This window comes from Microcebus murinus, chromosome 5 (genome assembly GCF_040939455.1).
Source record: "Microcebus murinus isolate Inina chromosome 5, M.murinus_Inina_mat1.0, whole genome shotgun sequence".
NCBI classification, from domain to species: Eukaryota; Metazoa; Chordata; class Mammalia; order Primates; family Cheirogaleidae; genus Microcebus; species Microcebus murinus.
Genome location: NC_134108.1, coordinates 8,063,771 through 8,076,502, shown reverse-complemented (window position 1 = coordinate 8,076,502; position 12,732 = coordinate 8,063,771). Strand labels below are relative to the sequence as shown.

Sequence of the window (12,732 nt, the reverse complement as noted above, 5' to 3'; positions counted from 1 at the left end):
CTCTGGAGCGGTCAAAATGCACTCTCGGTGCACATTTCAAATATTGCTAGAAAGTGATTCATTTCCATCTCTAGCAAAACGTTTATGCTTTTGATCCCATAGTGATTCTCCCTTTGTAGATGAGGAGTTAAGATGACAAAATTCAATAAAAAAGGAACTCGGAGTATGTGCGGCCCCATCTGGCGTGGCTGTCTGTGCGCCTGGCCCCGCGGGCGGGGGCACATACTGGCGGTTCTTCCAGGGCGATCGCAATCAGGAAAATCCACCTATAAATTTCTTCTTTTAATCGCACGTTAGGATAAACAGAGTTAATAGCTCTCTGGACGTTCTGTCTATGCCGCGAGAGCACTGTGACCCTTAACTATTCGTTCATTAGCGCTACAAGCCGCAGCAGCTGCTTGGGCCGCTAAGGGGCCCGGCGTAACACAGGTGTTGCCCTTGCTGGGTCTGAGTTCCGACGCCATCTCAGCTCCTGCAAAAGCACCCCGCCTTGGCTAAGTCGCACAAGCCAACATTTATTTCTAGATCAAGTTTTAATTTCTGTTAGTCCTGCGTAGTGCCAGGGTGTGGGTGGGGGCACAGGGTGTCACCGCAGATAATCACTCTGTATCATGAGTCTTCCCGCCTCTCCCCCTCTTTATTGGAAGAGACAAAATTTCCCAGGGGAGCAGACCTGGATGAGGTTTAGGCTCCTACTTGGGCCCTGACTTCCAACCCGGTTCTAGCTCACACCTTGCTGCAGGTGTCAGGCACATACGTGACTGCCCCACTTGTCATGGTATATGGGCCCTTGGGAGGTCCGTGGAACACAGAACTCCGGTGTTCCTGGATCTTCGACTAAAGTGTCATTTTAATGTCATCCAAATCTCACGTAAGCCTTAGCCCTCCAGTGACGCCGAAATAGTACCAGCTGTTGGCATAATCAAGGCATCATTAAGTACTTTTTTTCAAAAGTTGGTGTTTTGAGTTGAATCGTGTCTCCCCTTTCCAAATGCATATGTTGAAGTGCTAACCCCCAGAACCTCAGACTGTAACTGTATTTGGGGACAGCGCCTTTAATGAGGAAATTAAGCTACAATGAGGCCAGTGAGGGTGGCCCCTAATCCAGTCTGACTGGTGTTCTAACTAAAGGGGGAGACAGACGCACATAGAGGGATGACAAGGTGAAGAGAACAGGGAGATGGCTGCTGTGTCCATCTCCCTGGGGATCCCAGAGATCCTCACAGAGGGTCTCCGGCTGTGAGAGATCCCCCCTCACAGCCTCAGAAGGAACCAGCCCTGCCGGCACTTTGGTCCTGGACTTACAGCCTCCGGAACCGTGAGACTTACATTTGTGTTCTTTAGGCCTCACAGTCTGCGGTACTTTTTACGGCAGCCCCCGCAAGCTAACACACTTGGAACCAGGCTGGGAAAACTGTCTGAAGAGGCCGGTGGACCACGTGGTAGAAGTGGGGCTGCCACACTGTGCAATGTTGGAAGTAGCCGTGTCCCGTTTCCTCCACTGTTCAGAGACAGGGACAATAGTGACATTCTCTTGACGGTAAGGGGCAATGAAGTGTTGGTCGGCAAACTGTGCCGGTCACATGTGGAGAGGACTTCCGGTCTCACTCCTGCTTTTTAAGAAGAAGGAAATTTGGGTAGTGTTTTCATGACCTGAATAGGGTCACCTGGAGGTCAGGTCATGGGCAAAGTGAGAATATGTTTGAAGCTTCCTAGTTTATCGTCTTTGTGGTCTATTGATGGGAATTCTCTGATTCTCAATAAGAGTTCCTAAGAACATGCTGGAAGATATTGTTTTTTTCTTCCAGTACTTTAGCACAGTGTCTGGCACATGATAGGTGCTAAAATTGTAACTGTTACTAGTAGTGTCCGACTCTGGAAAGGGATTGCTAAATTAGCTGTCAGAAGGGAAGGGTCTGCCTCTTGAAATTTATATATTATTGGTGCTTAATAAAGTTTATTTTTGTTTATCTTATTATTATTTTTTTGAGACAGGGTCTCATTGTGTTGCCCAGATTGGAGTAGAGTGGCACAATTACAGCTCACTACAACCTCCACCTCCTGGGCTCAAGCCATCCTCCTGCCTCAGACTCCTGAGTAGCTAGGACTATAGGTGTGCACTACCATGCCTGGTTAATGTTTTTTATTTTTGTAGAGATGGAGTCTTGCTATGTTGCCCAGGCTGGTCTTGAATTCCTGGCCTCAAGTGACCCTCCTACCTTTGCCTCTTAAAGTGCTGGGATTACAAGTGTGAGGCACCGTGACCAACCAGTATTTTTAATATTAGGCCTGAGCATGCTGCCTTGAGAACTCTGGTTTATAATATTAACTTTGTACAGCATTACTAATAAATCATCTCTGGAAAGAATAAGTCTTCAACATCTGGTAGCTAGCCAACACAAAAATATTTCTAAAACAAATCAAAACATACACAGTATTTTATAAAAAGATTGATAAAATAAGGAAAATTGAAGTGCAGTATCTCTAAGATACTGGATAAATATTATAATCATTGAGCAGTAAATTTCTAATAAATTACATTTATCACTATGTTTGCTAATAAGTCAACTGAGCACCATAAAATTAGATATGTAGAAGTACTGGAAAATTTAATTCACTAGAAATGAGAAATATTACATTTCTCATATTACCCTGTGTTTACATAGTAAATTTTTTTGGCTTCTGAATGACTGCTTGCTGAAAAAATGGCTTAAAGTGGGTACTTTTTTTTATGGTTTTGCGAACTTCCAGAGAACAGGTACCATCTCTTCCTAAACACAAGATCCCCAGTATTGCCTGTTAGTCTGGAATAGTGACTATATATTCAATAAATGCTTCTTGAATGAACCAATGTGTGAATGATTTTCTTGGTGGATTTCTGTTAAACTGACAGAAAGAAGATAACATGTCAGTAAAGAATGAAAATTTTTACTTTCAAATAAGGAAGGCAATTTATTGTAGTGAAATTACATTGAAGTTTTACATATGACCCCCCAATGTATATAAAATCATTTACCTCCTCACTATTGGATAAGACACCACTGAACTACAAAGAAACTCACAGTGCTATAAATGAGTTTATACTGATGTAATGCATTTTCACTAATCTACCCAATTTAATCTGATGATTGAAAGGACATGCTTAAGTATTTTTCACTATGGCCTCTTCATAATTTTCACTATGGCCTCTTCTTTTACTAGAGTTTGTAATGCCTTGGATAACTCCAAACACTGAACCCTATTCCCACAGTCTGTTCCTTTTTTTAATCATGGTGATTAGTTATCACAAGGCTGTTCAGTGGAGTAAATGTATACCAGAGATTTAAACATTTCTCCCTAAATGGAGTTTGTGGAAAATGCAAAAATTGGCATGACATGTGAGGCAACATTAAAAAAGCAAAGATAATTTTTAAACGCTAACCAATAGAAAAGTACCCCAGGAGGCAGAGCACAGCAGTGGACTTCACTGCAAAAAATACAAAGCATGCAGGGATTTATGCAGACATTCTTTGCACCTAACACTGGGTCTATAATACATTTTATACATTTGTTACATATTGCACAAATCCAGGTACACACAGACACTACCTGATGCGCCATCGCCATGGTGTAGCTGTCCTCACGGAGGAGGGCTCTACAGCACTTTCTAAAGGAGCTTATTTATGACCTTTCAAAAAGAGAAACTAAAAGCACTTCTTTATACAGTCGTATCTTTACAGAGACACCACAAGCTATGGCATGGTGTGTGACCTCCCTCCCTAAATATAGGATTCTTTCACATACTGCAGTTGGTCAGCCTCAAACATGGGCTGGCTGCAGCGTCTCAGTAGACAGTCCCTCTTATTCTTCTGCACAGTCTCTGACACTGTCCTCAGCCGGTGCAGCTCCGGTCTCCCTGGGACGGCCACGTGCCCCAGAGTTTCCACAGAAGCACTGACAGTCCTGCTCTGTGCCCAGTGCTGGGTCAGGGGAGACAGTCTGTGCCCAGCAAGTGGCTCTCCACTGCATCTGTCTCTTGAGTCCTCTCGGTGGGGAGGCGGGAGAACAGGTGGCAGGAAGGGGTCCTGGCTCAGCAACCTCGCCCTCATACTGCCCACGGTCTGGCTGCCATAGGCGGCGGGTTCCCATGCCTGGCACCGGACAGCTTCTTCATAAGAGGGAGGGCTCCCCGGGCCCCCCAGCTCGGCCAGCTGGAACACGTCGTCCACCCAGAGTGCGCAGGACCTCGAGCTGCAGCCCAGAGCAGCGGGACTGAGGGTTTCAGACCCGTCTTCCTGGACGACGCGGCCGGCCAGCTGGCTTTCTTTTTTAGAACCCCTTGTGACTTGGTCTCTGGTGAAGACTTGGGATTTCCCAGTGCTGGGGGTTCTTCTGGTCAGCACTTTTTTGTGAGAGGCAAAGGAGAATGACATGGAGTGTTTTTTAATTTCTCTGTTGGGTTTGCTTTTTTCAGTCTTCGTGGAGAAAGACTGATGCCTGGTGAAGAAATTTCTTTTGGGGCTGGAAGGAGAAGCCATAGGCGAGCTGTCGGAGCACCTATCCAGGGAGCCGCTGGAGAGGGCTTTGGGGACCAGCCCCCGTGGTAACACTAGGCCCTGGGTCAAGTTCTTGATCTTCAGGTCCACTGGCCTCTTGGTTTTGCCTTGCCCTGCAGGGAAGACCTCCTCTGGAAACGGGTCTTCGGCGTCCTCACTCTCAAGGCGAGAGCCTGAGCGCGGCGTGGGGAGGGCGTCCTCACTCTTTGTCAGGGCTGGGTTTGTTGTCTGGCTCTCCAGGCACTCTTGCGAGGACAGCATGCTGGGCTCCGAGTGCCTCCTGTCCGGCTGGCCGAGGCAGCCTTTCAGCCTGGCCACTGTGCTTGTGATGGGCTCTGGCCTTGACTCAGAGGCGTCCCATGGCCCTCTGGTGTCCAGGCCAGCGGCCGAGGCAGTGGGCCCTGGGGGCCTCCCGACGGGAGAGTTGACGGTGCTGTTGCTGTTGGATTCCACATCGGGGTCATTGCTATCATAGGCTGAGTCATTCTGCAGGGTTGACATGTCTGGGGGAAGTTAAGGACAGTTGAGCTTTTTGTTCAGGTTCTTATAGAAATAAACTTTACTACAGTTCACCCTACACACAATTATGGCCTAGCTAGGCAATTTGGTGGAAGTACTTCGAGGCTTGATATGACAAGAAATTTGTCACATTAAAATTTTTTTCCCAAATTTATTTTGTGATGAGAAGATGGGAAAAGGGAATGAGTGAAGGAGGGAGGGAGGGAGAGAAAGAGGGAGGAAGGGAAGGAGGGAGAGAGAAAAGAGAAGACAGTGTTTCACTGAAAATTTATTAACCTTAAATTCTAAAATTGATCCTTTGGATGGCTCTTTTATTGGGCCCATTTCCATTTTAATGGATTCATATTCCATTATGTGGAAACAAAACTTTCTTACCCCAACTCTATGGCTAAAGTTTACTTAGTAAAATTGTGATCTTTGAATTCATTTAGCATTATATGTGATTTAGAATAGAAAGGGGGAAGTTCTGAAGCCAGACTGAAGCCAAAAGTGTATCCGCAGTTTGAGGAGGTATTTCAAGAAAACTCAGCAGCAAGGTTTTCATATCTAACGACCTCCTTACAGACTTGAGTCTAGTCTGAATTGGTGATTTGTAAAGGTAACTTCTGCTTCAAAAGTGCTTTTTATATTATAGGCATGGGTGGGCAGACTGGCATGAGCTTTTCCCTATGATTGGCTGAAGCACGTTCTGTACCTGAGCTGTCAGTGTGTTCTAGGGAGTCATCAGAGGTGATACTGGAATGCACTGGAATGTTTTCTCCAAATATTTCAAAGCAGTTATCAATGAGGAATTCCACCAATGTCTTAACCTGTGGGGAAAAATAGGCAGGTTGTTAGCTTAAAGACTTTGTTTTTTAGGAAACAAGGAAAGAATGGGGAAAAAGTGGGGGACACCTATTAGGGAGGTGCCAAAGTGAGAATTGGAGATTTTTATGTGATTGAAAAGAGCATACAGAAATTTGGTAACAATCATGTACATTAAAGTTAGATATTTGGTGTTTTTGAGACATGCATTTTTTGTTTAAGAACTTAAATAGCTTTTACTTAAATTTTTCATTTAAGTAAGTGGTTTCCCAAATTGACAGTTGGACTGATAGAGTGTGATGCACAAAAGAAAAAAAAAGTGATTTTCTATACTGAGAGATAGTGACGGTAAAATCTGTAGCACTTATCTTCTGTCTCATAGAATGACAGATGGACGTAGATTTATTCAGTTTCATCAAATGCATAAGAGAGAGTGGAACTATGACAAAAGCATTCTGCATCTTATATTTTTAGTGTGATTTTGAGTCAGTTGGAGAAATTCAGGAAGTTTTCTCTGCTTGGCTTTTGCAAACAGATGGTGAGATCATAAGTTGGGAATTTCTCATAAGTAAGCAGAACAAACCTTATTGTTTAAGTCTTTCTGGGCTTCAAATGACAAGTTTTGGTCATTCTCCAGGGTGAGCACGTTGGGTCCGATGCAGATTGCCAGGTTGCTGGCGTCCATCTTGCTGACCTCAGCGTTCTTGCTGATCAGGTACAGCACCGACACCAGGTGCTTCAGCAGCAGCAGATTGGGCCGCGGGAGCTTCTCTGCAACCCTGGAAAAAAGTTGAGGGACGTTAGTTTTAAAAGAGGCTAACGTTCTATCTGGCTTTGGTGTGGCAAGTTGAAAGTTTCTGCCTAAACCAGACTTCCTTTAAAATGAGGAAGGTGCATTTTCACAAGCAATATTGTGAAATGTCCATTCAGAGACTTCCAGTGGCAACTGACACAGAATGAGACTGGTTAACCACAAGGTCTTGAGGAGTTAAGAAACCAGCCTTTATAACTGGGATATCAGTAACAAAGCCCTTAATTATTTATACAGATCTTAAATTATGAAGGCAAGCCTGTATTAAATAGCACAGTTTGCCTTTGCATTTTGAAAATCATTTTGTTGAGTAATCATTTAGTCATGTGGTGTTTCTTTCTGTTTCTAACACTGCTAGACTGGTTTTCTCGCTTTTTTGAACTGAAACCACCAAATGAAAATGACACATTTTTATGCCATTCTGAGAAATTTTTATGGAGAATAAATCAGTTTATAAGGGCATGTTCATAATAAAGCAATGCTTAAACAGCAACATTGGTACAAACAATAATAGACTTTTTAAAGTCTCACTTTTTCAAAAAATGAAATGGTGACCCCAATACATAGATCATTTTCATTTCTCAGGAGAAGGTATTGTTATAGAAGAGTTTTATGTCCAAGTAGAATCTTATTGTGATAATCTTAGGATTTTCATTTTGGGACAGTCTAATGTCTTCAATTCTATAAATATCTCATTGAAAATATTTAGCCATGTGGGACCATTATAATATATAGATAGACTTTTATAGGATGTGGCAAAAGTGCTGGCATTTTAAGCTTGGTGTCTAGAATTCTCTAGTTGCTAACAGGTCACACATTCCATTATATATGTAATTATTTTTACTCTCACTGGAATTTGTTTTTATATGGTTTTCATTTTGGTTAATTACAAGAATATGAAATATATTATGGAATTTTATGAACAAAACAATGCCTTCCAGATTTCTCTACTATAGTAAGGGATGTTCCGTGGGAGAGTTGTTGCCTTGCACGACACCAGTCGATGTAGGTTAAAGATAAGCCCAAGTTCCTCTCCTTTGCTGTGTAGCCTGTGTTACAGCTTTCAGGTATAACTTTATCTCATATTGTTTTGAACTTGTCATATTTTCAGACTCCCTAACCTCTTGGGATTTGTGAGGATTGAAGTTTACTTTCTGCTTTTTGAAGAAATAGGTAATTTGGCTAAAGCTGCTTCTTTCACAGGTCTGGGCATCCCCCCACCCCCCCTCCCCGGTTTTCATGCCAGCAGTGGATGAGCAATTCTGCTCAGATCTCCTAAATGCGACAGTTTCCATGAAACGGGAATCCCGAAGCACTTCAGCAGTTATGCAAAAAGTCAAAAGGCAGAGGCCACTCAGGCCTTGTCCCCTGGCGTCACTTTGAGGACTTACTGTTTGAGAGCCTCGATTCTCTCCTCCTCGTCCTGCGTCTCCAGGGCGCCCATCCACTCCTCAAAGAGGTCACTTGAAAGGAGCTTCAGGGGGATGCTCCTGAGGAAGTCCTGGTGGATGAGAGGTGGACTGTTGGTCCATCGTACTATACAGTGTGCTGTGTCCCCACTGCCACCTTACTTCTGTTCCACCTTGGGACTCTACGCTTATCCCCTCACTGCCTGCACCCCTGCGTCTGGCGGATCTGGGGAAACTTCTCCCCGACGCTTGTTGACTCCCAGCAACTTCCCGACAACAGGCAGAGGGAGAGGCACTGTCCCCAGCTGGGTGCATTCTGAAGGACCACTGGATTTAGGGACTGGACTCTGCCACGGGACAATTAATGACCTTTTCTCCTCAACATTTTGGGGGCACCTAATGCATCACTTTTTGGTAGAATCTGAGGTCAGAGAAACAGAGGTCCTTACATATATAAGTAAAGGGATTAACTAAAAAACTTAAACTCCAAGATCAGTGTGCTTCGCCTGGTGGGGGAAGAGCCCATTCCTTGCTTCCTGAGAATGCGGTGTGGCAGCCAGGCAGGTCGTGGGCGCGGCGCGGTGAGCTCACCTTAAAGACGGCAGCCAGCAGGTGCACGGGCAGCCGCTCCAGGTCCACGGCGCCGCCGCAGTTGAGCTCCTCCTTCAGCTCCTTGCGGGCCTTCTCGTTGGCCGCTTTCCTGAATATCCCTTCGGTGGAGGGGCCTTTGAGGCACAGAATAGCGAGAATATCCTGCAGGAAACAGGTGTAGGAACAAGCAACCGTTACCCTTTTTCTGAAGATACACACTTTGCTGCTACAAAGATCTGGGTTTAGGTTCCAGAAAGAGAATTAAAATAATGTACATGAATAATCTCTAACTTTACTTGTCACAAAATATATTGTCCCTAAAAGTTACTTCTCTTTTGGGCTGCACTAAGATGGCTTCAACAAGAGTATTGATACCAGATTTTCCTTTCAGTCCAATTGCTGTCAACTGTCTCCCTGGACCCTGCTGTTTCTCTAGAGGAGGAATATTGTGAAAGCTCTAATTTTACACATTCTGGAATGATTTGGACCTCCCTCCTTTCTAATACTTGCATATAAACCTTGGATTTCTGATCATAAACACTACACTGCATCTCTGCCTGTTGACTTTTCAGAAGCTACAAATTGTCAGCATTCTTAATTTCTCAATGTCAGAGGAACGGAGGACCTTCACTCTGAGCTCACTGGCAAACACTCCCAAGTTCTGGAGTATAGGCAGATACTCTGACTGCACTCGTGTGCAGGAACGTCATCTCCAAGAGTGGAAGATATGAAAGATCAGCCCCTAAAAGATTGGCAGGGGATGACATGCAGATCTCCTAAGGATTTTCATATCCAACAGGAAACTGAAGCAGGATTACGAGCAAATGTGCACCTACCTGAATGGGCCTGGGGAGTGTGTCGTTTTCCCCGCAGAGAATTGCCAAGGGCTGATCAAACAGTGACGCTTTCAATTCCGGTTCCAAAGCCCCAGAGAAATCTGACGAAGGGGAGAGCCTTCTCATAAGAAAGGGCCAGGACAGCACCTTCTTCCTCTTCTTAACTTCTACAGCCAAGAAAACAAGGTAAAGAGGAAAATTGATACAATATTCGTAAGCAAAGCTGCAGGTGAGAAAATGGGTGTTGTTGGCCACGTAATGTCATCCATGATATGCTAAGTGGGGGACATAATTTTGAAAGCCAAAGGGCATGAATCTTAATCTAGAAAAACCAACTGAAAAAACAACTGCACTGTTACCAGGGCAACCACCCCTAAACATCAACACCAAGGTTCCTCAAAGCCTCCACCTTTCCTGTTTTCACCCTTTATCGGCTTTTTGCTGCAAAAAGTTAGCAAAACCTAACTGTGCAGGTCATAAACAACCATATTAACCTATTGGCCTTAATAACCATAGAGGACATTTCTGATATGAAATAGATTATTTTAATTTCCTCCTTTGGTGAAGAAAACGAAACATAAGGAGAGGAAGTGACTTGCTCAAGATCCTTTTCAGGGCACTTAGCAGGGCTGGCCATTAACCCTCTGCAGCCACCAGAGGGAGCGACATCACCTGGTGCATCTGCAGGCACCTGGGTCGCCCAGGTTGCTGCTTTAGGACACGGCAAACACATTGCTTGCTGTAGGAGGGCCTGAACTCAGACCTGGAGATTGGGAATTATCAGTAAAACACCACCAAAATACATTATTCTTCCCAAATCCAGAAAATGTGTGTACAATGAGTATTGCCTCTTAAATTTCTTTTTTCTTTTCTTTTCCTCACTTTCTTTTTTTTTTTTTTTTTGCTGTTTTTTTTTTTTTTTTTTTTTTTTTTTTTTTTTGAGACAGAGTCTCACTTTGTTGCACAGGCTAGAGTGAGTGCCGTGGCGTCAGCCTAGCTCACAGCAACCTCAAACTCCTGGGCTCAAGCAATCCTTCTGCCTCAGCCTCCCGAGTAGCTGGGACTACAGGCATGCGCCACCATGCCCGGCTAATTTTATATATATATATGTTAGTTGGCCAATTAATTTCTTTCTATTTATAGTAGAGACGGGGTCTTGCTCTTGCTCAGGCTGGTTTCGAACTCCTGACCTCGAGCAATCCGCCCGCCTCGGCCTCCCAGAGTGCTAGGATTACAGGCTTGAGCCACCGCGCCCGGCCTTTTCCTCACTTTCTTTCCTTCTCTTTTTTCCCTAATTATAAAGGCTATATTTTCTAAATATATTGGCATATGTTATTATACATTTTATACTGGCAAGTGGAAGAACAATGAGAGAGAAGGGACTTGTCCTTAACAGTTCAGGAGAACTGGGTCAGAGTTATGTTATAATGAAGTGCACTAAGAAAAAAATTAAGAGCAAGTGGTGAGCTCTTCGGGATTTGAGATTAGCAACAATTGTGTCATGGGCTTTTGGATGCATTCTTCTTTAGAGAAGGAACAAAACAGAAAAGGCACTGTGTGTTTTTCAAACATATCCATGCTTTAATTGTCAAAATATCAATGGCCAGGAGATTTAACCCCCGTAAAAACCCTTGGCAGAGCTGCGGGATTGGCTACGGGGAGGGTCTTCCCCTCTGAGCACTTGCCGCTCTAGTGAGCTGGAGCACGCCTGCCATTTAGAGGTTAACGTTCTGCGGTCTTTAACAGAACACTTGTACGAAGAAATTCCTAGTAGAGTAAAAGCTCTGTGGTTTTGCAAACCAAGAACACTGCTTGTTAGCACTTATATAAAAGATCAGTATGTTTTCAGACTCACCAATGAACTGGCAAATACTATCTTCACTCTCACATGATGCCAACAGGGGATGTTCCTTGATATCACCCTAAAAATATATTTTTATTTTAAAATAATGACAGAAGAAAACTATCCAGTCTTTCCCCACAAAATACATATATATTAAAAATTAGGTCAATAGAGTGTATTGTTTTTTCCTAACTTCTAGAATCAATATTAAAGTTATAACTGTCATCATATAGATCCAAATTAATGTGTTCAATTTACTATATTTATGATAATTTTCCACTCTGATAATTACACAATCCAAATATCATCAAATTAAAACAGAAAGTTTTCAGTATTCTCACAGTACAGATAAAACATTTTAAAATTGTTTTCTTACCTCCGATTGGCATTCAATGAGAGTCTCCATATCACCAGCATTTAGTGTTTTTGACTAAAAGAGAAAAAATAAAATGAAGTAAACATTGTTTGGCTCTTGCCTCTAGGAAATACGAATTAATGAACATAAGAGGGATACATACAGCATTGTGGTTGCTTATTAACTTCATCAGCGTTGGGGCTGGCTGTCCAGGGATGAATCCTGCTCCCGTGCAGCTCCGGCTCTGTCTACAACAGACCATGTGGAAAGAGTGAAGAGCTATACACAGCATAAGTTGGCCACTTTCAGTCCCACTTTGCCAAAACACAGAGTTTGAAACTATTAGATAGAAAAGTTTTCATTTAAAGTCAGTTCTATGTTGCCAGATGTCTTATGCAATTAAGAACAGCATCTGAACACATTTACTTTTAAATTATTGAAGCTGGATATCTTTACCATTCTAAAACTTGTTGCTAATTTATTACATTCCCCTTAAAAATCTGAATATCAATTATAATAACAACTAACATTTTGGCATGCTCACCATGCGACAGTTACTGTATTAAGTGCTTTGCATGGATTTTTTCATCTAACCCAAAAAGGAAAAAAACACATTCCCAGGATGCTACTTATAGTAAACATAAAACAAAGATGACATGTATTGAATTCCTACACCAAAAGAGTAGAGGCTTCACACTGCAGCAAAGCTGTCTGTGTTCTGAGACTTTATAACGCTAGAGCATATTCCATGGTGTAGCTGTTTTCTGTTGCCTCTGACTTTAATGGCCCATGGCTTGTCAGGCAGCTTATGATTTCTAGTGGAGTTAATTTATGGTACTTACCCTCGTAGAGTCTCTAGCCAGAGTTCTTTTACCTCCCGGGAACTGTGGAAAACAGGAGAAACAGCATGACACTCTACTCCTACTCGTCTGCCGGGAGATAGAAAGAGACTGAACTGCTCTAATTTCACGTGCTGAAAGCGTTATAAGCTGCAGGGGTGGGCAGGTGGAAATTCAGAATGTTACCAAG

At 43.3% G+C, this 12,732-nt stretch overlaps 1 protein-coding gene across 2 annotated transcripts; it reads right to left on the bottom strand.

Annotated features, from left to right (window-relative positions):
• Positions 1-2,925: 2,925 nt before the first annotated feature.
• On the bottom strand, positions 2,926-12,732 carry TAGAP (T cell activation RhoGTPase activating protein). 2 transcript variants are annotated; one of them, XM_012759681.2, is made up of 10 exons: positions 12,546-12,732; positions 11,867-11,951; positions 11,725-11,778; positions 11,361-11,427; positions 9,506-9,672; positions 8,670-8,831; positions 8,061-8,170; positions 6,442-6,637; positions 5,749-5,863; positions 2,926-5,038 (listed from the first exon to the last, which is right to left on the bottom strand). In XM_012759681.2, the coding sequence occupies exons 2-10, from the start codon at positions 11,891-11,893 to the stop codon at positions 3,759-3,761; spliced, it is 2,178 nt and encodes a 725-aa protein (XP_012615135.2). In that variant the 5' UTR covers positions 11,894-11,951; positions 12,546-12,732; the 3' UTR covers positions 2,926-3,758. The 2 variants fall into 2 exon arrangements, with proteins under 2 accessions (XP_012615135.2, XP_075858939.1); XM_076002824.1 differs by lacking the exon at positions 12,546-12,732 and having other exon boundaries at positions 11,867-12,538.